Genomic DNA, 26,805 nt, shown 5'->3' on the forward strand with positions numbered 1-26,805 from the left:
CTGAAAGCAGTTAAATTGTTACAGGAGTTGAAATGTGAGTTTTACTGTAACAACCGAAACACAGCTGATTTGTCACTGAAAGGATAAGAGATGAAAGCAGTTGAAATGTCAGCTGTAGTTTAAGACTGTGAAAGCAAGTGAATTTCTATTGGAAGCAGTTTGGTGAAAGCTGAGATGTCAGTTGTGTGTAAAAACTGAAATTGAAATTATTATTTGAAGAGTGGGGAGATGAAAACAGTTTGTGTCTCAGCTGAAAGCAATGGAAGTGTTAGATGATGAGATAAATGCAAGTTGCAGCCATCTTTTTTTTTTTTAACTTTACAGCTGAATGATTGAAGTATTCACTGCATTGATGTCATGTCAGTATTTGGTATGGTATTCAGCACCTCTGCTATGTGGTTAAGGTCTGTCAGCACATTTTGGATGCTGGTCAGGCTTTTGTCAAGCTGCATAGTGACGGAGTGAACAACATTTTTTAAGTACTGTCAGAATTGTGGTCTGGCTTTTAGTTCTGGACTCTGACACTTGGCCGATAAAACATTGTTTGTTCTGATGCCATATATCCGAGTAGCTTTAACTCAATGTTTGGGATTGTTTACTTGCTGTAAAATACTTTTCTTAAGTGGCACTTCTCCTTGAGACAACCACATTTATCCCCCAAAAAACTTCACCAGGGGCCTGATGCAGAGAAGCGTCCCCTCAGCATGCGACTCTGCGGCCCCCAGGCTTCATGAAGGGGAGGGTGGGGGGAGTGGGGGTGATGTGATGTGTTTCTGGTTGTGTGGTTTTGGCTCAAGTGCAGTGGCAGAAAAAGCTGGAATATACACTTTTTGTTGAGTTACATACACAAAAAACAAATAACTCACTCACTATAATTCACTGATGTAATAAACTCCTTGGATATTTCTTTGTGGGCTTTGTCACAATATTTATACGCTTTTTAAGTATAGTTTGTTAGCCTGTAAACCACTTCAAATAAATGTGGGGATTCATTTCACATGTTCCTTGTCTCATATATTTGGTCAGCTCTGACCTGGTAGGCAGCTGCTGTGAGGATGAAAAGCGCTCAGGTCCTCCAGGCTGTTTTGGCCACAGGGTATCACACAGAGCAAGGCGGGATCTGCAGTAGACCCCTGCCCTCACCCCCCCACCCTTCCCCTGACACCAGCCCTCACCCTGACTACTGCTGGGGAGAGAATGCAAGTTAAATAAAGTCTTCACATTTGCACATTTTCATCTTTTTTTTTTTTGCACATAGTTGTACTTAGATGCACTCTTCTTTTTTTTTATTGATTCCAAATGAGCAATAAACACAGAGGATTAAGGCAATAAATCAGATGGCAGGGATCTTTATTAGAATCTCAACTTTCTCTTTTTTAATCTCTTCAAATCTCCCATCAGCTTTCCTTTCGGAGCCATTTGCCCTCCCCAATCCTCCACCCCGCCCCCCTTTTTACTGTATACCTCATCACCAAAGCACATCATGCACATACCATGTAGAGTAGACAGTGTATGGTGGTAGCTGCAGCATGTCAGCACATTCTGCTACAGCGAGGCTACCCTGAGACCTATTTAGAATATAGTAGCTTCAAGGCGGGGTGTGTTTTTAGAGAAATGTGGGGAGCTAGGAGGAGGATTGGTTGTAGATGGAGCCCTTGAGACTAGTCTATGAGGAGGTTTTTTTATTTATTTTTAAAGCTAGAAGCAGAGGAACATGCCAAGCTTTAAACTACAACCCAAAATCTTCATTAAAACACGATTACTTGAGGACGAAGGCTAATCCTCGCCTAAATCCACTTGAGTTCATGAGGCAGTAATGAAACAGCAGCAACCTATTTCTTTCCTATTTAGATCCTGTTATTTGGGGGTGGGAGGGATGGATGGGTGGAAGAGGGGAGGGGGGGGATTTTCAGCAGCCAGAGCACTTGACAGTGCTGAGAGCCCTGACGTCAATGCAGCTGCCTCCCAGGACTGTGTCATTTATAATGAAAGGAGTCAAGCAAAGCCCCCACGCAGCAACGGCGCACGCACACACACACATACACACACACACACACACACACACACACACACACACACACACACACATATGGTGAGGTCAGATGCATCAGGGTGACAAATGACAAACATCAGTCGGGGAGAAGAGGATCGTTGGCCCATATGTTTTCTCTAAGTCACCTTGTCCCCCCCCCCTCTCATTCTGTCATCTATATTCACTGTTTATAAACTGTTCAAACTTTCTTCTCTGGAATAATATCGGGGTGGCGGTGAGAGCAGAGAAAACACAAAGGTCACTCAAGCAGCGCCCGCGTGTGTGTGTATGAGAGAGAGAGAGAGAGAGAGAGAGAGAGAGAGAGAGAGAGAGAGAGAGAGAGTCTTGACTTGGCTGTGACATCCATTCCTGAGCCTGCAGGAGCTGATTTTTTCCAGGCACTACTGGGTCATCTGCACTGGGATTTCTGGCTCTGTCCATCTGCCGGCCAGCGTGTCTTCGGCTGGTATTTGGAGACAAGGGAATGAGGCTAAATAATGGGGGACACACTCTCTGTGAGTGTGCCGTGACCTTCAATGAAGAGCTGATTTCATATATAAGCTAAAAAATAAATAATTTTGTTCCACCGGTAATCCTCACACACACACACCGTGCAGAGCCACAGCATTTACGTCACACTCAAGTGCTACAAAGCCTGTTTGCTGCACAGGGCTTGCAGTTTTTAAGTGTATTGTGTGTGTGTGTGTGTATGTGTGTATTTATTGCATGTTAGATATCAGAGAAAAGGTGCAGCTTTTTAAAAAAAGAATACATTTCTTTTTGCTCAGGGTTCAGAGCTCAACGTTTGTCTCCGAGTCTTTTTTTTATTTTTTATTTTTTTATTGAGCAGCACTAATCCTGAGCAGTGCTGTGATCTCCTGCTCTAAAAGACGCAGTAGGATGTTGTCATCCACCCTCCTCCTGTTGTCATGGCAACCATTGATGTCATTACAGTATACTTTGGCCTGATGAGTGAATAAGCCTCTGATACTGTGATATTTTATTTTTGGGGGGTAGGTTGGGGGGGGGGGGGGGGGGGGGGCAGGAAGAAGAATACCAGCTTTCTTTCTCTGTCTGTCACCCCCACCAAGAGTCTGTGACAGGCAGCTTGTTGGAGGTCTCAGCAGCACACAACAGCACACTGAATAATACACACTATAAATAACTACATTCACAACTGGAAAAAAATGGCGTTCACTCAATTGCAGGCAAATTTGTGTTGGGGTTGTACTTTTCCAGATCTACAGTCTACAAGTGTGTGAAACTATACCCTTAACATTTTACTTCAGTGGTGTCTGTTTATCACAGGAGGTGTTGATCAGGAAGGAGTAAGATCATTCATTTTCATTATTCATGCAGACACATAACATCAGATCTTTCAACTGAAGTTTGCATTAAAGGATGCAAAATCCACGGTTACGTCAGCTCAAGTCTAAACAGTGTGAGAGAGGAGTTTATACGAGCATGAGTGTGTGTAACCATCCTAATGTTTCAGACTTATCAGTTTGGCTCAGAAGCACCAACAGTGTGTCATGCATAGAGTCTGATCCCAGGAAAAAGAAGTGAGACCCTGGTTTCCATGAACATATTGACCCCCTCCTCCTCCTCCTCCCGCCTCTCTCCTCCCCACCCACCTCTGGCAGTGTAATAGTAGGATTAGCTGTTCTCTGTCTAAGTGGGCTGATTGGATGGACGTGTTCCCTCTCCATGATCCTTTCCACACAGAAGGCACAAACAGAGCTGAGAAGTCATTTCATTTTGTGGTGGCACATTTTGCTCTAAATGTATTCACAGACTGAGCATTCACAGCCCGGCAACTTTCTACTCAGATGTGCAGCTGAGATCAATCAGCCAATCAGTGCTGGGCTGAGGACAAGCCTCCTTTGTCTACACTTTACTATTTGTTTCAGAAAGGTCTGCGTGTTTTAGTAAATATTGACAGGCAATTGCCATGGAAACGGACCAAATGTGATGTCAGATCAGTGACCTCAGATACTGGTCAGCTCTTATCGGCAGTGATGAATTATTCAGCCCCTCTGGCAGCCTGATAACACTGAGTATAAAAGCAAATGTCTGCAGGGGATAACAGCTGGTTGAACAGTAAAAGGAGAAGCAGAGTTGTCTAGAAGTCAATATGTGAAATTTTGCATTGTTATATCAATATATATGTATAGTGATTTAACCCATTTACCATTAATTGAATACACAACAATCCAATGTACAAAGTATAAATCATATAAAAATATAATATTGCAATGCAGTGCTCATTCATTTGAAAACAATGGCCTAATATAGAAATACAGAGATATTAAAGAGATAACTGCCATGGTATAAACAGTATGGCAAAACCTCTATCAGTTACAAATATCATTACACATTTCAGCAGAATGTATTAGAGGCACAGAATCTCTCATTAAAGGTTTAGTACCCCCAAATAGAAAATATATGTGTGTCTGGATTTTGAGGTTTCTCCCTGCACATAATGAGCATGAATGAAATTTCCATTGTGATGCTCACAACTGTGAAAATTCAAGGACTGGTTTTAAAAATGGGCAACTGCCTCTGAATGCACCATATTGGGTGTGGTGTTAGTCTGTGCACAACTAAAACAAGACTGAAATGATAGAGGTGTTAAAGCAGATACTGCATCATTACCTGTTTGTGTACCAACATTTAAATGGTGCTTGTTCCTGAGTAAATTTATATTTGACCACAAGAAGAAGAAGAAGTGGTCAGTAGGGTCAGATTTTTACCTTAGGGCCAATTGGGAAATGATCCAGCCATGATTGGCGTAGCAGTCGTCTCATGTATCTGAAGACCAGGGCAAATTAAATCATAACCATCAGCATGACTAGAAACTACTTTCATTTAAGGGAAAAAAATGTGTTTCTGTAATTTGAGTGAACTAACCCTTTAACGTCATCATCATGTGAGAGATGTTCTTATGTGTCAGAAGTGATTTAAATTTAGCACTTATCATCCTGTGGTTGCGTCTGAATCATCACTTGGAGTCGATGTCTGCTTCTAACCAAACCTGCGTCTGTTCTCGCTTACCAACAAACTGCACATCTTGTTTTCTCACCTCTCACCTGTTTGTCAGACCAGACAGGCATAGTTTTAATCCCTCGGGGTAATTCTGTCCAGGTATGCTGTCACTACCGACAGGAACACATCTTTTTCTTTCAAGTACTTCCTCTGACTGCCTAAACATCCTGGTACTTTCTCTGTTCTCTGACGTGGAGAACTACCCATCTGTTATCTCATAGTGTAGTTTTTGTTCACATGCTCATTTAAGGCAGTGAAATGAAATGTGAAGAATTTATAGAGATGATTAGCCCCATCAACAAAAAGCAGAAATGAACTGAACCTCATTGGTAGTCTAAGTGCGGCATTTAAGGATATAAATATTTAAACGATGCAACACAACCAGTCCTGTGGCTCCTGCTGGATTGGCCGCCTCAGGTGCTTTAGTTCTGGATGAAGTGATTTCAGGTTCAGCTATGACTCAACAGTTTATATGAAGCACTTGGTGTGATTCATTTTTCCAAGTCATTAACCCACGCCAACACTGAGCAACCCCGGGGTGCTATCAGACAGGTGCAGTTTGAAGTTACAGGACGATTGGATTATGTGGAGAAGATTTGATGTAGAAAATACTTAAGTGTCAGCTCTGTGACCATGTTTCAGTAAACCAGGATGAACACAAACTGAGATGCTTTAAAGGCACTGTCAAAACATGATGTGACTCATGAACACACACACACACACACACATAAGAAACACCCACAATATTATGTTGAATAAACCTTTTTTTAATCTCAACAGCAAGTTAGCTTATGTGTGGTCAACATCAATGAAGGTAAATATAAAACTGGATTTCTATTGATAGATTGATGTTTTTGTTTTTATCAGCAGGAGGTGAAATTATGATACTTGGATACATGTCCACTAGAATCTTCATGACTTTAGTCTTCAACTAGAGAAATATTGCTATAATACTTTTAAATGGCATACACTGATTGACCAACAAGAAAAAGCACGGTAGAGAAGCTGACAAAGAAGCTCCAAAACTCCACACGGTGGGTCATACAGGGAAACTTCTGAGGGACTTTGGTTTTGTACCTTTGTAAAACCTGGCTCTACTTACTTTCAGGAAAAGAAAAGTAATCATAAGTAATCATAATAAAATAAATGATAGAAGGGTCCAACCAGAAATAATGGTACTATTCATAGTCTTAATTTAGATTGAAATACGAAAAAGTAAAAAGGCACACTGAACACTATTCACGTTCAACACAAAAATTATCCTAGGTGCAACTTGAGTGTGCACTGAGGATTCACTACACCCCTAATTTGTACAAAGAAACACTTGTCATGAACAGAAAAGTGCTGCTCTCTTTCTTGGATTAAATCAACAATCAGATAAAGTGTTACTTTGTCTGGTCTTTCTTTGAAAGAAATTTGTTTTGAGTCCATTATTGGTGGGGAAGAGAGAGGAGAAAAGGTGTTTCCTACAGATTACAGTTTGTTTCATCTGCCAGGAAACAGCAGAGCGATACAAAACCTTTTCCACCTCCAACACCATCGCCTCCTCCTCTCTCGCTACATCTCTTCTTCCCTTGGTTGTCAAAGTGCTCCAGTATTCAATTTCCACAGATCGTCCTGTAGGTGTTCTAGCCTGACCATTAACAATGAAAGAAAACAATCATCAAAATATTCACTTAAGGCCAAATCCACCCTTAAATACCCTTGCACTGTCATGTATCAACAATTAAATGTTCTGTAAACTCAAGAATTATTATTTTAAGTTAAAGCTGCCTATACTCTTGTTCTTGAGTGGTTCATTGTCTTTCAAAGAGACATTCTCAACATGACCCACAAACTGGGCGTGAGCTGATTCCTCTCAATAAAACGTGGGCGTATGGCCATATAAACATATCCAGCTCTCCAACTGGTTTGTAAATTTAAGGGTGGAACTATTAATGCAACCACAAGACCTGTTTTGCAACATGTCTTGTGGTTGAAGTGCATTCTGTTCTATTGAGGCCATTGTTGCTGGAGTACATCTGTTTGATTGTTAAAAGTCAAAGAGTACAACACTCACTCACTAAGCCTTTTCTCACACACCAAAACTCAGGTTTTGGTGTTGATGTAAGATGGATGTAAGGCCAGAAATATCTCAACATGATGTCATACTGTACAGTTTTACTCAGGAAAAAAGGTGAACTCATGAAGAACAAGAGAGGCTCAGGAACACACTATGCATTGTTAATTTGTTGAAATGAAATGATAAGTCGATTAATCAATGAACAGAAAGAAATAATTCAATTTGGATAATCGATCATTCATTTGAAGTTATTTTTTGAGCAAAATTTTTCAGGTTTGGACTGTTGGTCAGATAAAACAAGCTCCAGCTTGTTTGTTTTTTTGACATTGTACAGACCAAAAGACTAAATGATCAATCAAAATAATCATCAGGTTAATAATGAATGAAAATGATCTGTTTTGCAACACTGTTAAAAGATGTTTAGGGTGGATTTTGCCTTTAAGTCATGCACAGGACTGCAACCACAGTTGGTCCATATGTTGTAGCCATCATTACAGCTGGTAACTGCTGCTATAAAGAGTCCTGGCCAAACCACTCTGTACTCTGACTGTGAACTCTATAAAACATCTGCTCAGTTGAGGCTACAGACTGAACTTGACTGTCTTGTCTGAAGGCTAATGTGACTACACACAGTCCTACATATTTAACTCACGACCACTCATGGTCACGCAGTCTGGCAGATGGTGATGGTCTTATAATCTCATCTCAACCCTCTGACGTTTGCCGTCCTGTTATTTTAATGAAAAGTAGTTTTTTAAAATTCATCATCATCAACTATCAGAGAAGATACATCTGTGTGCTTCAAGTAGATTCAACACAGTCTTAAAGGACCAGTGTGTAAGATTTAGTGGCATCCAGCGGTTAGGGTTGCAAATTGCAGTGTTAGGTTTGTCCGTTCTGGGCTACTGTAGAAACATGGTGATGCAAAATGGCAGCCTCTGTGGAAGAGGACCTGCTCCCTATGTAGATATAAAGGGTTAAGTCAAAGGTAAAAACAAAACTATTCTCATTTTCAGGTGATCATATGCCAATTAAAACATACTTGAATACTATGAACGTTATATTCAATTTCTGCCAAGTATGTCTGCCAAGATGCCACCAAATGTTACATACTGCACCTTCAAGTGTAAAACAATAACAACAAAATAAATCTCTCATCTTGTTGCTGGCTTGCTGTCAGTCAAAGAGCGGTGGTCAATAGTTGAAATCCAGTGTCAGGTGACTGATGTTCTGCTGGTCTTTGTCGCACAGCAGCCCCAACGTCAGAGAGGAAACATTCTTTCATGAAGTCTTATGAAGGGAATTTTTAGAGGGTAATTTCATTATTATAAACATTATTCATCATTAAAACAACACAGAGGCATGACTGGAGCATTGAGGATGTAAACCAGAACTAAGCAGTCACCAAAAAAGCTACAACTGTGCACAGGTTGAGTTATTTTGAATGGAGACTAGAGTCAATACAGTGTTTGTCTTTGTCAGTAATGATGGATATGATGCACTAATAATGTGATGGATGCAGAAAATTTGAAAATTCTGAATTGTGCAAACAAACAATCACGCACACACATACACACACAAACACACGTCTCCAGGCTCGTCCCTTCACTAGCAGGGCAAGTGAGAGATTATCTCCTGGTTACATCATCAACTCCAGTGATGTCACTGCTGACGACTCAGAGGTCCCGGGAACCAATCAGAGCTGGCTGTACAGGTGAGGCTTCTATTCATAATCCCCAAACATCAAGGATTAATATTGCTTCAGTATTGCCACAAAAATAGAATAATATCGACTGTCTAACACGGCAACTTCTCAACCAAACACACGTTAATTACATCAGCCCTCATTTATCTGGCAAATGCATGACCCACAATTCAACTGTTAAAACAAACGTGTGGCCGTTTTCACCTGCGAAAGCTGGTAATTGTCCTCATCTTATTGGCTGCATGAGTATAATGACACCTGGTGAGTGTGTGCAATCAGATGGAAAGGTGGAGAAGCATTTCAGTAGTGTAAGGAATAAATCAGGATCAGTAGTTACAAGTTACAAAAAACACTGAAAACAAACAGAGGAAACTGTATTATTTACGTCACATAGCCAACACCAAAGCCTGCTGCGTTATAGCTGTTATATTATTTAGTCATTTAACTAACTGATCTTATAGAGAGTTTATGACTGTTTAAAGCACAAATGTAGCTAAGCTCCACAAATGGTGAATTAACCACCATCTTCAGCATGTATCGGTTTAGGAAAGTTATTTTTTAGGGGAGGGCGCTGTCAAATACTGTGTATGTTAGTGTTGAAACCTGTGCAACCTATAAATATGACCATCATGTCAGCCTGTGTGCTCACAGTAGTGTGTAAAACAATTTCTATAAACCGGACAAGATCAGTTTCTAACACTTTTAACACTTGAATATGCGGTGATATCCATGGTACCATGATAAATGAGGGCTATTTTCTCTTGTTCAGCTGTTTTTTTTTATCTACTGAAATAAAAAAATGCACAAAAGTGTTTTGAGAACCAGTCTATTGTTGTTGAAGGTGTCCTATTTTAAATACAAAAAGCACTGCCAGCCATTGTGCTTTTGGTTGCCAGTCAGTCAGTCCTAAATTAGTTCACTTCCAAACCATTTCTAGGTGAAATGCTGCACTCTGGCACCCTCCAGGATGTGCAGCATCTCCCCCGGGCTGCACGGCGCAGTCCTGAAGAGCTCATCATCTCACAGGTGACACAACGTCCGTGACAACAGCAGCTTCGCCTTTTCAGCCCAGCAAAGCTCAACTTGTGCCACATATCGGACCTGTTCCTGTCTCGTAGGACTGATGAGAACAAGTACAGAGGAGGAGAGGGAGAAAGGGAGGTAGTCTAAGGGAGGATTTTGGTAGAAAGGTTTTCTGAGGTTCATCACAACTAAGAAATGGAGTTTGTATTAGTCGTACAAAAATTAACACTTTCCCTTCCCTGTTGCTACGCTTGTGGCCTCCACTTATATCTCCACTCTCTCTGCTCTTAATGCTGTGCAGGTTCTCATTGCTTAATACTGCTTTCTGTCAACCTCCTCAGCTGGTTTCAGTTGACCAGTACAAAGCCATGCTGGGAGTCCACTGTCTCCATCATTTCACTGTCCAGGAGATTGCTCTGGAGCTCAGGCAGACCCAGGTTCTCTGATGGCCCTGGACAACCTAAAGCCCTGGCCACAGCTCCTGCCTCAACCTCTCCTGGAGCAGGTGGGGGCAGCAGGCAGGGGTCCAGTGGGAACTCATACTGGTCTGAATGAAGGGCCTCAGTGGAAGGGCCCAGGACCTGCTGCTCACAGCCTGTAGGGTAGCTGTAGCCCAGGCCGCTGGGGGAGGCCTCATGGTGGAGGTGGTGGTGGAGATGAGATCCAGGGGGCATGTGTTGGGCGTAGTGGTGGTGGCTCATGTAAGGGTCATAAACAAGCCCCTCCCCTGGTTCCATCAGGGGGCTGAGGCTATGGGGGTGGCTGAAGGGTGGCGAGACCTGGGGGCCGCCCTGTTGCTGAGGCTGAGGCTGGTGGGCAGCTGACATGGGGGGACCCTGAGGGTTTTGTGATGCTGATGGGTCCAGAGCAGGGCCCCCTGTTGGGTAGGAGCCTTCAGCTATCTGCATCTGGTTGAAGTAGACCTGCAGCCCCATGCCCTGTGACTGCTGCAGATACATCCTCTTCTGGTGCAGTCTGTGAGGAGAGCAGCAGAGCTCAGTTAGATCAGGACGACACAGTTTGACTCACTACCAACAAAATCTTATGTGTGGGCACATCAGCAGCGTGGACAAAATTTAGAATGAAAATGGAAATGGGAAACCAAAACTCTGCATTCAAACATGATATTTATGTGGTTTGGGGATTAATCGCCTCGTTCCAGAACTTTGAATCACCGCCCACATCTCTGATTAGTTCAGTGATTTGTGTTTTGACCATAAACGTCTGTTTCCACCAGTTGCAGAAACAGTCAATCAGTAGAATCAGATTAAAAATGGGGATGTCATTGTCCCACATAGCCAGCTCGCTACTTTGCTACATTCATGAAAAATAGTGACAGAAAAATGGTGACAAGCGTGGATGGGAAAAATGTAGCTTCATAAACTGTTGTAAGTACATTTACAGAGGTAATAACTCTTGAATTATATATTTCTTTTATCATTTTTAAAATCAAAATGACAATTCAATCTTTTTATCAGTATAGGTAAATGTGATTTTGAGAGTTTCCTGGAAGTGCCAAACTCTTTTTTCATTTATTTGCAAATGCTCTTTAGCTCTGATTACAGGTTTCCAGCAGAGGGAGGCCATCACAGCAAAATGAACACAAGACGGAAACACTGCAATTATGTTTTATAAACTGTAAGAACAAAAAATAAAAAACAAAATGTGTGATGCAGACATTTACTGCATTGATTTACCTGTGCTCCTGTAGCTGTTGCTCTAAACTTCGAGGATTCTCCTTACAGAAAAGTTGGCAGCTAGCAGGACTGTTAACCAAGACGCTGGCCTTGTGGGCACAAGAGAGATTGGTACTGATGACTGTATTCAGGATAATTACCATGGTAACCAGCTGAAAACAGTTTCATCATTGTTGCATCATGGCAGAGGTGATAACCCTTGAATTTCCAAATGATATCACTGAATGTTACGCAAAGCGACAATTTGGTTTGATAAGACAGATCTGTAACATGTATAAACTTGTATAAACCAGTGCTTGTAGTTTGAGTCACAACATGAGTATATCCGGTGTTAGACTGTACCTGTAGCCTATGAGTGAGGTACTGTGTCTCCAAACTCTGCCTGCGGGACAGGAGAGGTGGCTGCGGCCCACCTTGGTATAAAGCTAGGCCCTCCTGCTGCTTGGATGCTTCACCCTTCAAACAAACACATGAAGCACGATGCGTTAGAGTAGGGGAAGTTTGTGCCCATATATACGCCTGCTCAAGGGTGCAAGCATCCCAGATCCCCTCTCCTGTAGGTTAATAAAGCTGTGTCAGGGTCTGGGTGCTTCATCGTCTGGTCTAACTGGATTATCCATGCCTTCTCCTGCTCAAATGCCTGTGTGGTGTCTGATCAGCCAGATGCCTTTCTCTAAATGGCATGTACCATAGGGATTACACATTAGTGAAATGAAATGAAAGCAAATTAAAAGGATGATGGGGCCCCAGCATCATAACCAGCAAAGAGCTGCTTTATTGCATTATGAGATATAGACAAAAAGAATACAACTAGATCTCATCTGCTTTTACTACTGTTTTTGGTAAATTATGGGTTTTTTTGTAAGAATCTTTGCTTAAATGGTTCCCTTGCAGTGTGCCTATGTGGGTGTATTAGTGGTTGTGTGTGCCCATCTCTGTGTGTGATTTCAGCTTGGGCCTATTGAGTGCCAGTCACTACTATGGGTAAGTCTGACTGAATTCAACAATGGCTGCATTCACTTTGGCCTAGGCTCCAGGCCCCAGGGGGATGGGAGACAGTAAACAAGCCACAGTTGGCTGCCTCTCCTGGGGTTACACAACAGCCTGGGTGCCTGTTTTTTTCCTCTTTTTCTAGGCGACATGAGGTGAGGATAGTCGAGGGACTGAGGCTGAGAACCGGTTTGGAAAAAGAAAGATCTTGAATGAGGTTGAGTGTAGGATGTGAGAGTTTTTGTGTAGTTATGTACAACGACTGACCTCCAGGAGGTTGTGCAAGTGGTGCTGTGGTCCCAGGGGGCCCATGGCAGCCCCTTCCCCAGAGCCCATCTGCTCCACTAGCATCTGGACTTTATTCAGCTCCAAGATGCCTTTGGTCCTCGCCAAGTTCTGTAGGTGCTGCCGGAACGCAACCAAACCTGAGAGAACAATAAATCCAGAAAAAACAGAGTCACTATTGATTTTCACAGCTGTTCAGAATGACTTCTTCCTTTGAAAAAGGATATGAAAGGCTTTATCTCGTTTTAGAACGTCAGGCTAAATCCTCATTGATGTTAGCAAACTGAATGACTAGGTAGCACTTTTCATCTCCCCTTTTCGATGTACGTCAGGAGCTGTTGTGGGCGTGTTTGTGCGTTCACATACGACAGTATCTGTGTGTCTGAATACAACAGTATGTAGCTCTAATAAGACCCATCCAGTGGTGACGAACTGTGGCTGCGAACGATAGGACCTGACTCACCGTGATGGTGGGAGTTATTTAAAACCAGAGTCAGTAGTCTGACGCAAAAGAATCCACTGCATTAACGCTTTTCCAAAGAGGATTACAAAAAATAAATAAGTAAATAACTACAAATACCAACTGGGAGGACACAGGTTGTCAGTGTAGAGTTTGGGAAACAGGGCTCGTTTTCAAGGCATAATTATTGTTTCTACATGGCTATAAAACGGGCGATATATAATGAGCAGGCACAGAATAATGTCACAGTAAAGGAACAAATAGAGAGGTAGAGGGAGGTTGTTCAGCATTCCCTCTTTTTATTTTGGCTCTCTGATGTTGAGTAGAGACAAATCCTGCCTGCCACAGAAGAAAAGAAGTGAGCGACAGATAGGTAGAGGGAGAATGAGTGAAAAAGAGAGGGACAAAAAGGGGAAGAGGGAAAGATATGTGGGCTGAAACCTTCAAATATCTGTCTGTGATTCATAACATGAATCATCACTGCCATAGTCGTCAGAGGGACTGGAGAGGATGAGAAGAGGGGAGAGAGGAGAAGAGACGGGGGGGGGGAAAGTGTGTGAAAGAGAGGAGGGGGAGATGAGAGGGTGGTAATGAGACACTTTTATCCAGAAGGCAGTAGATACATATATATTTATATATGTGTGTACGTCTCTGCATACAGGGGTGTGAGAGAGCAGCTGCAGCACAGATGCAATACACAGATGTAACAACCCTATATCTGTGTCATGAGAATCAGAGCTCGTCTTCTTCTTGACTGGTGCTCGAGTGCTACTGGAGCGTCTGACGTACTGCATGCACCAGGACACTTCATACATCAAACTCTCTGCAGCTCTTAGTGACTGGGCTTCAGGAGACGTGTCTAATCTGGCATTTCATTTACGCTTTTTTATGTCTCAAAGATTTCAAAGCATCAACCTTGTGAACTTCCACTTCTGGCTTATTTTCTATATATCACAGACAGGCATACATACATTCATGTCTGAACTCTGCATTCAATGGTGCAGATTGAGCACAGTATGGTGACGATCAGACACAACAACTGTCTTACTGACTGTATTACATTATAGTCTATTGAGGCTTTTAAGATGGATTTGTCTTCATCTTTCCTTTGTTCTTTGCTGGCTCTTTTCATCTCATCTATTAACCTGTGCTGCAAATGTGATGTCAGGAAAAGCAAGAATTTCTGTTGTTGAATGGCCGTGTGCATATTGAGGTTGACCCTCAAATGGAGGAGGAAGATACTGAACTCATTCAGCCAGTGTAGCCTGAATGCACATGTTTAGAGAAGTGTCATTTGAAAGACAGGATGAATAGATATGAAGGAGAGAAAAAAATGAATGAACACCAGTGGGCTCTGACCTTGGGTGAGCGAGGTGTCGGAAGCCCGGCGTCCTTCTCTGAAGCTAATGGGTGAGCGGTTGTGTGTCTCCCTGTGCTGAGAGGTCAGGGCGGCCATTGCTGGGTTGGCAGGCCGAGCGCTCAAGAAAGGCGTCGCGGTGACGCCAGAAGCAGAGCTGTTGGTCGGTACCACTTCACTGAGAGACGGGGCGTCCTCCAGTAGGCTGACGTCACTATGCATGGAGCCCATGTCATAGCCCATGTCAGAGTCCATGCTACCCATGGAGGGGTTGTGTCCTAGAGCAAATAATTTACCTGGGGGACAAAGAACAGAGAATTTATGTTTTTGCTCACTGGGGATAATCCGGAAAAACAAGCAATTTAAGCATTACGTGTATGTTACATAGTCTAGATGTGTGTGTTTGATTAGGTGACATCACACCTTGGTTTGAAGTCCCTGGCTGGTTGGTGACCTCAGAGAGGGTGTGTCGCCGTTGGCCAAAACGGGCTGTCTGATAGGCCGAGAGCATGTGGGATGGATCATCATCTGTGTCGGGCTCCTCAGTCTCAATGCCCTCATCGATCGACGTCTCCATCATGTTGCTAGGCGACGAGGTAGAGGACTTGCGGAGGACAGTGGGGGGAGGCAGGGGGTCCAGCAGGCAGCCGTTCACCTAGGAAGGGGGGGAGGAGGGAGCGACAGAGACAAAACAATAACTATACATTCAATACTGGTGGCTCCACACTGAAGAAACCGAGACCCATTAACATGTTGAGACAAATGAAGGTTGTCAGGCATATCAAGCATCTTAGACACACACACACACAGAAATCCATCATTTGCACTAGACCAAATGGACGGATAGAAGGCGACCACCATACTGTGAATCAGGGCTCCATTAGTTACTCTCCTTCTTCTGTTTTCCCTCCACAAACCACAGCTGGCCTCATACTGTGAGTGTGTGTGTGTGTGTTACTACGTACAGGACTGTGTGTGTTGGCCTAGAGGTGGAGGGTGTGGATAAAGGAATGCAGGGCCAGGAAGTTAGCTTTGACTGTATGTGCTATGTGACTGACACACACAGACATAAATTCACACACATACACACACGCAGACAAAGATCATCTGCATGAGTTGCCGCAGTAACTGGAAAGCCTGGTGTTGGTCTAGAAAGAGCAACTTTGCCCAATTCCCCATCTGCTTTCTGTAGTGTGCTGGGATAGGAATGCTGTTACTCAACAGGCGCGCACGTACGCACACACACACACACACACACACACACACACACACACACACACACGTGCATGGGGGACAAATGGAGGAAAACGACATTGGGAAATAGATGATGAAAAAGAGTGTGGGTGATACGGTTAGAAGCTACAGTATGAAGAAGAGAAGTTCAGATAAAAACAAAAAAGTAAAAGAATAGAAAAGAATGAGAAGAAAAAAAAAGAAGAGATGAGCTGTTGGCTGATGGGTAGGAAGTCATGGTGGTGAGATCGCTGGAGCAGCACAGCAGCTTCCTGTCCATGTGTGTTCACTCAGCTTCACATTAGGTCACATCATCACAGGACCGCTTACATAACCGGGCTTCATTCACGCAGATAACACGCACTCAGTCTCTCTGCCCTGCTCTGCTCACCACAGACACGTACAAACACTGTGCATGCACACACACAATGCACACATCACTCTTTACTGGAAACAGGAGAGGGGTTGGGATGGAAAAGGAACCTTGAAGAATGATACAGCATGCATGTCTTTGTGTGTGTGTGTGTGTGTGTGTGTAGCCCTGCAGGAGCATGAGGCCATCAACTCAGACCACTGGTGTCTGTGTTCTGTAAGAGTTGGCCAGTTCATCAACAGGCCTGGAGGAAAAGGTTGTTGGTTGGCACAGATAAACATAGAAAGAATGAACACACGGTGTGTGTATGTGCGTATGTGTGAGTCTGTCTAAGATCTGTGCAGGACAGGCAGCTGTCCTGTCTGATGTGAGTGCTGGCTGAGAGCTTACATAAGAGAACAAGTCAGCTGCGCTCTGGCAGGTTGATGGAGCAAGCCAATGCTCAAAACCTCAGAGGTATCTGACGTGCACACTTACACACGCACACATTTCTGATTCACAGTGAGTGGGTACGCTTATCATAGCGAATCACTGTCAAGCTTATCGGGATCATTTTTCAGGACATAGTTGTGCAGGCTGATTACTGCAATAACTACAACTTCCATAACCAAAAAGCCGGATGTGAGCGAGCCATCATATGAGGATAAAGGACGAACACACAGACAGGACACACAAACAAAAGGACATTCTTGTCCTTGAAGCCTCAGCCTGCTGATACTAGTGTTGAACCTACTTTGGGTGTGTTGACGTCCTCCACCATGAAATTCTGCTCCAGAGTACATGCAGTCTGAGGGAAGGTGAAAGCATCGGAGGAGGTTTGCGGCACAGCAGGGGATCGCAACAGGCGAACGCCCTGTGGGAGCAAACCCACCTGGGTTGAACCACTGGTTGACTGCAGAAAGGGAGAAAAATAGAGTATTTTTGACATTACATCAAAAAACCTGCCATTCGTGGCTGATACAACCTTGATAATTATGTAATTATGTCAAAATTGGGCTGCAGTGAATTTAACTTTATAATTCACATTTAGCAGCAAGACAGGAAAGCCAGATTCTAGGTAGTGAGGGGAAATGAAAGACAAATTGCACAGTGTCGGTAAGAAAAGAGAGAGAGAGGGCCAAAGAAAAGAAAATAATGAATAATGTAACTGAGGGAGATGCATGAGATCAAGGCTGGGTGAAATATACTAGGAGAGTGCAGGTGAAGACAGAACCTGGCTGGATAGAGTAATGAAAGGGCCACGTCTGTCCATTTGTTTGTTCTTGGGTGCAAGTGTGAATAACACAGCTTTGATCAGGGAGGCAAGGATGGTAATCTCAGTGCACATTATTCAGAACCCCATCATTGCCCTGACGCCCCATGGTTACCTTGACGACAGTCTGCTCGGCGATAGTGCTGGGCCGTCGTTGGCGGGCGTCGAGCCTCTGTTCGACGGGGAAGCTGCAGCGATGGGCCTTGAGCCGCTCCACCAGCAGGTAATAGATAGCAGCAAAGTGGTTGTAGCTTTTGTTCTGCAAAGACTGAACGATGACAGAGAACATAAATGATGTTAGCTGAAGCCATTTCCCTTAATTTGGATGACTTAAAAGGTTCAGCGTGTAGAATTGAGTGGCATCTAGTGGAGCTAAAATAGATAAATAAAAAAGAAGCATGTATTTACACCATATGTTTTGATCCTACTTGTATCTATATGCATGTTGTTCAATCAAACTGCACAGATTAACATGGACGAAGAAGTTTTCTGCACATGCACTCTGACATTTAAACCTCTCTTCTTTATATTCCTCCATATATGACTCAAGTTTTTCCCTCTAGCTTAGTCCTCACCTCTATAGTCTTGTGCTGATCAATGCCAAGGCTGTGCATCAGGCGAAGGACCTGCTCGCTGTACTCCCCCACGCCGACCTCGCCCTCGGTAGACACTGGCTGTTGGTACAGAACAGGCCGTTGCACTGGAACATCTAGAGTCATCCACTTGTGCTCTTTGATCTGGGCCACAGACAGGCGCTTTGATGGATCCAGAACCAACATCCTGCGGATCAGATGCTCACAGTCTGGGAGGGAGTAAAAAGAAAAATGATAGAGGATGTGACAAGGTTTTTATAGTGTTTCATATTTCAGATTACCCCTTTTTAAAAAGGAAGAGGTTGTTAATGTTTGAAAAAGCTGAGCACTTGTATAAGTTATGGTGAGGCAAATTAAGCCACAAATCGTCATGTCCTTTTCAAAGACGGAGGAGCTTAAAATCTGCTCATTTCTTTTCTTAGTTTCTTCTGCCGTCACTTCTGAACAGTGCCTCTACACTCTTTTCTACTTTCCTCCCCTCCTAATGAGAGCTCCTCACCTCTAGTTAATGGCTAGATGAGTTTGACGTCAGACACAGCTGGGTTCTTAACAGGATTACAGTTCCCCTGGCGTTGCCGCTTTGGCCTGCCTGCGCCCCTACTGTCTGTACTGCATTCCTGCCTGCCACACGGCATCCTTATCCATATACCCTGCTGCTATGCTCTTAAAGCAAAACAGGTGTGTTTGCAACGAATAAGCCCTGTAGTGATTCATTCCCTCCTTGATTTTTGATGCTTCGTCTGAGTATGTTCTTGAATTTTATCAATCACTACCTTGAGATTTCAATCTGAAGTGCTTCAGAAACCTCGGAACAAAGCATGCTAGATTCCTATCTTTCTTTATTATTTTTGTTAAATACTGCGTCATTTTTAAAATTATTTTCTCACCTTCTTTCTTTATTCTCCTGCTCAACCAGTGTCTATAGATATCCTGTGTCCAGTCAACATTAGGAGGGAGACCTCAGCAGTTCATAACAGAGAGCCTAAGGACCCAGCTGTCAACCTTAACTCCCTGTTGCACATTCCTCCCAGTTGCCCTGCTGATCTACTAACGTTTGCTTTACATCACATATTTTGTACCTCATTATGTTCAACCAATGTTCCCCTCACTGCAATTTTACCTCGTGCTGTGGCATTCCAGCAGCTCATACAGTTAAAATCAGCTTCAAATACATTTTATATTCCACTACAGTTTGTTTGACTCAGAAGTTACTCAGGCTCTACTCGTTGCTACAGTCGTGTTTATAACAACAGTTGAAGCTGAGCATATTTCTCAAAGCGTCTAACCACCAGGGAAGGTTGGACTATGTAAGGGCCCGACACTGCATAACTGTCTAGCTGGCCGGCTGGCTGGCTGGCTGATTGATTGACACACCGTTCTTAGCCAGTACATTACACCACCATGACTCAACCACAGAACCATCCCAGTTAACACTTGCAATCTCCCACTGGTGTAGAGTTGCACCAAGTTCCCCAATGATGGAGAACAGCACACTGCTGTGAGAAGAGAGGGCACAGAGCAGGTACTGAGACTTTTTGTTGGTTATTCACTACTATAGACTATTTCATATATGTTGTTCATACAGAAAACACACATAAGAATCAGACTATAACTAATAAATGTAACATATATCCGATGTAAACTGAACGTGAACAAAATCCTATGAGTAGACATTTATAGATGAAATGGACTGCAAACAGCAAGTCAAGGTGTTCAAATGTTGCATACATTTACAAATTGCTGCAACACAAGACAGAAAAGAAAAGAAACTTCAAAGTGTCTCAGCTTCACACAGCAACGTTTTAGTTGATTATTTGATTTGTCAATCAAAAGAAAAATAATCTGCAACTATTTTCCTCATCAGTTAACCGTGTAAGTCATTTGAACCACAAATTTCAAACATTTGCTGCTTTTCTCTGTTTTATATAATTGTTCATCTTTGGGTTGGTCATAAATAAGTTCAGGGTCTAGGTACTTGTGATAGGTATTTTTTTTACAATTTTCTGACAGGCCATTACAATAATGTGACAAAGCATTCTGTAGTCAGCCACAAACATCTGCAAATAGGGTTAGACATCCACATTAAAAGGATATAGACTCAGGTATCAGGTTACTATTTATTTATCAGGATACTACTGCTGTACTACTATCTACTAGTCCTGTGCAACACTGTAGGCGAGACATATGACATCGTCTATGAGCTATGGAATAAGGAGGATCAAGATAGATCACAACGTTCACAATGTTGAGATGTTGTAGTGAGTTAACTGTGCCGTGCTAGGCTGCGCTGTGTACCACAGCATTGGCCGGTGAGTGGAGATGGACTGTTTCTGGATGGAGCAAATAGCACACTCTGTTCTTCTTGTTCAGGGAACAAGGGCTGGACTGGGGGTGGGGAGGCGGGTTTGAGTGTCAGTCTGGCCACGGAGATGACGTTACACTCCTACATTCCCCTTACGTATTAATTGTTTCAAGGTCCTGAAAAAAAGGGGGAAAAAATCTGGTTGACTCTCTCACCACACCCCCTGTGGAGAAAGTGCTACAGACTGCAGATGGGATATAGAGAAACAACGCAAGACAAACAGACAGGGCCACAGACAGACAGGAAGATGTCTTACTGACAGAGAGCATGAGTCAGACAGACAGACAGATAGGGAGGCAAACAGACACACATGCAGACAGGGGAGAGTCTCTTCAGAGAGACAGACAGGCAAGCTGCTGGAAGGCTCCACTGGCTCTTCCCCAGGTTACATAAACAGCTCCAGCTCTGGACTTAATCTGCTGCCAGCTAGCTAGCACAGCCGCTAACAGCAGGACTGCTTTGAGACGGATAGCCAACCTCACTCTGCAGCCCGCATATACACACACACGGACACACACATTACAGAGGACAATGACAGAGTGTCTCCCACCATATCCCCCCTCAAAGGAGTGTAATGCTGTCTCGTTAATGAAATTACAACCTGACTGGTTGAAACCACAAGAGAGTCTGCCAGTGAACATTCAACAGTATGGTGACTCAAATAGGAATAAGTGTGATCTATTCATCTGAGTGGCATGATGGTCCTTCACAGGAATTTGTGTGCCATTTCACTTGAGTTTGAATATGTACCAGTGTTTCCCACACATAGACTAATTCGTGGCGGTGCGCCACAGATTCAACACCGGACGCCACATAATTGCGTTTCGTTATTAATTATTTTTTTAACGCTAATTAAAAAATACGCATCGTATTCGTTAAACTGCATTTCCTTTCTCTGCTCTCTGTCACTCACGCGTCTCTCTCACATAGCTCACACACAGTCCCCCCCGGTCGGCCAGTTTACCGAAACCAACCACAACCCCCCCCCGGTCGGCCAGTTTACCGAACCCCCCCCCCCCCCCCCCCCCCCGACGGTCGCAGGCCTACCACCACACATTGCCTTCAGATCTGTGGGAAACACTGTGTACCATGATAAGAAAGGCAGACAGGTGTCTAATAAAAACACTGCAGCCATGTACATTTACAAGAATGTGAGGCACTGAGGGTCCATCTAAGAAAAGAATGAGTTTGTCTTGTCTTACCTTCAGTCATGAAGTAGGGGATCCGAAACCTTCCTTCTAGGACTCGCTGTCGGAGCACAGGCAAAGTGGGCCCATCAAAGGGTAACGCACCACACACCAGCACATACAGCACCACCCCCATACTCTGGAGATCATTAAAAAGATAAATACACAAAGAGCAAGGTCAGGGCAGGAGATAGCAACAATCAGTTTATAGACTAATACTGGTGTCTGGATGTAAATATTATTATCATTTCCATTCAAAAACTTACATTTACATACATGCATCGCTCACATGCACACACAAATGGAAATGATTGCAATATAATGTAGAGCAGGTTATGAACTGTGGTTGGAAAATGACATTCCACATTCCCTACACAGAACCATAGGTTGGTTCTGTTGTTCCCAATCTCATATATATTGCACAAAAACACATTAAAGCAAATAGATTGACATGTAAGTTCAATCCTTGAATAAATAAATTATAATATTATGGTACAATTGTCATTGTATGCTATCACTCCTCTTACCCAGATGTCCAGCTGTGGGCCCTCATACTGTTGGCCCTCGAAGACCTCGGGAGCAGCGTAGGGTGGGCTGCCGCACCATGTGGCCAGAGGCTCCCCGGGCTGGAAGAAGTTCCCGAATCCAAAATCTGCAAGACAAAACAGCAGAAGTTAGTGAGATGGGAGAAAAGTTCACATCACACTTTACAGTCAAATGTAAAAAGAAGAAGGAATCTATTTTGATATTGGACCATGTGGTGAAGAGCAGGTTCTGCAAAACAGTACGCTCAAAATATATGTATTTCTTGTAACTGTAAAAAGGGAAGTGGTTCAGGGACATGGTGAATAAAGCTGCGGTGAAGTATGTACTTAAGTGGTCTTACATTGTTCAAACTGACTGTGATCAAGTGTTTATAAGGGGTCTGCAGGTTTTGCATAACGTCATATGTGATCCACATATTTCTGTGTTGAGGAAACGGGCATTTTTATGAGGTAACCTCCCCTGAAGACTGACATGAGGTCATCAAAGGCTCTCTGCTTACCGGTTGTCTGTAGAGTGAATACAACTCAGATTCTAACATTTAAAGGAGCAAGACAGAAAAGTCTAACACACACTTCCACAAACACACACAAAATGCTGAGAAGTGCACGTCTGCCTTTCATTAAAATCCAACTAAGAGCTGCAGTAATATCTGCCAAATCACACTGAGCCATCTTGCGTGCCTGCAATCACTCAGCCAACCCTTTTTTTCTGTTAGGCTGTATCATTCTCCCTCCCTCTCATCCCACCTCCCTCTTTCTCTAACTTTTTCTCCAGTTACTGATCCTTTGTCTCCTTTCCTCATTCGGTTTCACAAGACTTGCTACTGGTGCTTCTGGATGACAATGACAGAAAACTTATCAATTACTATTTTGATAAGTGATTTACAAATCTGAGTCATGTATCAAGAAACAAATTGTTAATATTTGCAGGTTGCAGCTCAGATTTGTGGATTTGCTCCCTTTCTCCGCTCCGTAACATTAATAACTTTGATTTCAAACAGAGCATGGGCGTTTTTTAAAATATTTTTAAATTGATTGGCTTGTTAATCAAAACAAGTAAATAATGATTAAGGGGGGAAAAATCACGCTTTGTTAAGTTTACTGTGAGCGCAACGCTGTAACGTTGTCATGGGACCTGACAGCTACAGGAGCATACAGTCAGACTCACTTAACCCTCCTCCCCCAACCTTTTACGATTACATAAACTAAAAATATGTATTGCAAAACAAATAAATAACACTGATTAAAAACATGGCTTACATAATGGGGCTGGAGGTGATGTGGGTCCACGCGCACATGCACACACACTAAGCAGTGTGAGAGAGCAAGATACATAGTGTGTAACCAGTTCCTTTTTTTTTGCTCTGTTCTGTATTAAGACATTTTACAATTTCTAAAACATCCACACAAATTGTAAATTGGGTGTGGCTGCAGATAAAAACTTTTAAGAATTTTAAGAACACTGATTGTATAAAGTTGGACGTCATGACAGCTTCAAAAAAAAATTCATGAATGTATTATAAGAGCTGGACACTGGACCATTCAGTCCTATAAGAATTGCTCGGTTGGCGCATATGCCAGGAAATGTTTCTAGCTTCCGTGTCATGTGGCCACTGAATATGCTCCGCAGACTATAAAATGTGAGAAAATGGTGACATTTCTCAGAGCCCAGGGTGTCATCATCAAAACAAAAGAAAAAAATCTAAATATAAGATGTAGTTATATAATAATGTGTACTGTATAATGTAAGATATGGTATTTTTGCTGGATAAATAAGTTAAATGATTATTTGATTATAAAAATAGTTGATTGTTGATACATTTTCTGTCACAAACCATTTCAACACTAATTTTGGAGATATAGAATATCAGCAATGAAGAATGAGGACTCTAGACTGCATTATGACTAGAAATCAAACAAAGAGGTAAAGGATCATTTCAAACAGCACTGGAAAACACATGTGATAGCACAGTGCAACCTCTAATTACCAAACACATGAAAAAAAAAAGATAATATCAATTGCGTGACTGTGTGTGAGGGTGCATGTATTCAACAGCAGTGTAGGTAGTGGCAGGTGTGGAGAAATAAAGTGGAGGGTAAAGCTCCACAGTGGGGTTTATTACAAGTATGTTTACTGTCTGATGCTGCTGTGAAGGTGAGATGTGAGATGCAGCCAGAGCGGTGCAGTTGGTTTATCGTCAGAAGCTGTGACCCATTTCATGGAGCTGAATACTGAGCAGACTGGTTGACGTCAAATGCTCCAGCACGCTGCAGGGTACTAACACTCACAGCTCAATGGGAAGGGCGGTGTGTGTGTGTGTGTGTATGTGTGTGTGTGTGTGTGTGTGTGTTGCGCACAACAGTATTAGCATAATATTAGCCTAAACATGTCACACTGGAATACACTCCAGCTAACAGCTTATAAACTGTTTATGAGAGAGAGAGAGTGTGCGTGTGTGTGTGTGTGTGTGTGTGTGTGTGTGTGTGTGTGTGTGTGTGTGTGTGTGTACACATGTTAAGTGTATAAGTGGACTCATCACGCTGCAGAGAGGAGAGGACAGCATCCAGCAGTCAAAAATGTTACTGTGTTATTACCAATACTGAGGTGAAGCATCACATATGGCTTCCTTTCTCTTCTTGTATCTTCTCTGTCATCATGCTCACTTGTTGTCACTTGTAAACTTTCTTCTCTCCTTTCACTTTCACATTTCACTGTTAAAGCAAGACTGTAACAATTTAAACAGGACATAAAACATAATTCCTCCTACTAATGAAAAGTTAAATTATAATAATATGAAATATGATAAAAACACACCTTAGCTCGATTCAATACAAACGTTTTTGGTCTGGTATGTCCAGTAGCTTATGGAGGATCATGTTTAGATACGTATTCCTCTAGAAACAGATGATACTGAGTCATTTTGCTGACTTGCTGACTTTTCTCTACTTGTGCTTCGGTTGCACGCAAATGATCACACATGGCCTTAGTGACTACTGTAGAGTTACTAATTACCTTAACCTGTAATCAACTCCACTTCACATCTTAAAATTAGTAGATATTTATTTACAGTACTCTCTGCATATTTTGCATATTTTATTGTGGAGATTTATTAGACAAACTGTTGATACATGATCTGTTCAAAAGCTCCAAAACAGCTATTAAATGGGCCTTGAACAGTGATTGTTTTGCAAACTGCAGTCAATGAACTTTGAAGCTCAGTGTTTATACATATATTAACCCAATGAGCATGTTTGTTTTAGACTTATTCAGTGAATGCAGTACCTGAAAAAAAGGTACTTCATCACATTAATGCATTGTGCTTGCTATAGAATCCATTGTGTTTACAAAATGTAATTAGACCCGTTCTCCAGCAGGTTCCCTCGTTTTGGAGATTGTTTGTACTTGCTACATCATTTAATTGAGCATGAAACACCTTTAGGGTTTGGTACACTTCCAATGACATCTTTCTGTGGATGGTGTTAACCATAAAAAATGTTAAAGGCCTATAATGACACGATTTGAAAACTTGTAAAGTACCTGCAAAGTTGTATTAACATGTAAACAGTTTGCACACAATAATGTGTGACATATCAAATGTTGTTTTTGAGAGCGGTTCTCCTAAACTACTTTAGCTTTTTTTGACCATAGAAATCCTGCTTGCCCTCCTCTTCTGATCCGGCAACTGTCTTTTGTTGTTGTTACTTCCCATCCCCTTCAATCTGTCAACTTGCACGTAAAGGGGCTGTTTGAAGTGAAAACATGAAGGGCACCTCCCGCTGCTGCTGTTCCCCTCTCCTCTGTAGGCACCATGAGTATGACCTTTCTTTGACTGACCGCTGCCTAGTTAAGCTTCATACAGACTGACCACAGGTGGCCTTTAGAAAGTAGGGAGGCATCACTAGACTGCAGAGAAAAACCCTGAAGATTAAGAACACCTCAGACTGGATGTGAATATGCAGACAAGTGCAGCATCGATTAGTTGATAAGTCAAGAGCTGTGGAGTTGCTGCTTTTACATCAATACCAATACAATGACATATTTGGGTTTTGGACTGTTGGTCAGCAAGGCTGGATTATCAACTGGGCAAAGCTGGCAACTGTGCAGAGGCTCCAGAGGCCCCAGGTTCACCATGTGACAGTTCATTTGTGCTAATTTAATTGACTTGTTGGTACTGTGTGTACCGCTAAAGCACATGCTTAACTAAACGATGGGACCCTTAAGGCAATGCCAGCATTATTGCTTAACGCTGCGGGCATGTCTTGCAGGGGGGCTTTAGTTAAAATGTAACATTAAGGCCCTAATTGTTTTAGTTTATTATGAGCTTACATGGTGCCTGTAACTGAATACATTTGTGCTTAACACATACAGAATACATACACAATGCAAAGAGCGTGGGCGAAAAAAAGGGAGGGGGGAGTCAACGGGGGCCCAAAGCACATTCTTGCCCAGGGTCCCTCTGGTTAGTTATTCTGACCCTTTTAGTCTGACAAAACAAGCTATTATATGAGGCTATTTTTTTCCTATCTTTATTCAAGAGCGTGGTCTTACAATTCGAAAGCACAGTTTATTGATTTCATGTAATGCTTTTCCTCGAACCCTACAC

The 26,805-nt window shown here is 42.7% G+C and overlaps 1 protein-coding gene across 2 annotated transcripts in view; it reads right to left on the reverse strand.

Moving 5' to 3' along the window:
- Positions 1-5,833: 5,833 nt before the first annotated feature.
- sik2b (salt-inducible kinase 2b) overlaps positions 5,834-26,805 on the reverse strand; it is a 42,944-nt gene continuing 21,972 nt past the window's right edge. Inside the window, exons 5-15 of one of the 2 annotated variants that reach the window (XM_053320550.1) lie at positions 22,184-22,308; positions 21,672-21,795; positions 18,090-18,316; positions 17,630-17,782; positions 16,996-17,154; positions 15,080-15,311; positions 14,659-14,952; positions 12,822-12,979; positions 11,907-12,020; positions 11,565-11,653; positions 5,834-10,842 (exon numbers count right to left, since the gene is read on the reverse strand). In XM_053320550.1, the coding sequence (XP_053176525.1) occupies positions 10,215-10,842; positions 11,565-11,653; positions 11,907-12,020; positions 12,822-12,979; positions 14,659-14,952; positions 15,080-15,311; positions 16,996-17,154; positions 17,630-17,782; positions 18,090-18,316; positions 21,672-21,795; positions 22,184-22,308 (2,303 nt within the window). In that variant the 3' untranslated portion in view covers positions 5,834-10,214. The remainder of the gene's footprint in view (positions 10,843-11,564; positions 11,654-11,906; positions 12,021-12,821; positions 12,980-14,658; positions 14,953-15,079; positions 15,312-16,995; positions 17,155-17,629; positions 17,783-18,089; positions 18,317-21,671; positions 21,796-22,183; positions 22,309-26,805) is intronic. The other variant, XM_053320552.1, reaches the window with a different exon arrangement.

Source organism: Scomber japonicus, chromosome 6 (assembly GCF_027409825.1).
Source record: "Scomber japonicus isolate fScoJap1 chromosome 6, fScoJap1.pri, whole genome shotgun sequence".
Taxonomy (NCBI): Eukaryota; Metazoa; Chordata; class Actinopteri; order Scombriformes; family Scombridae; genus Scomber; species Scomber japonicus.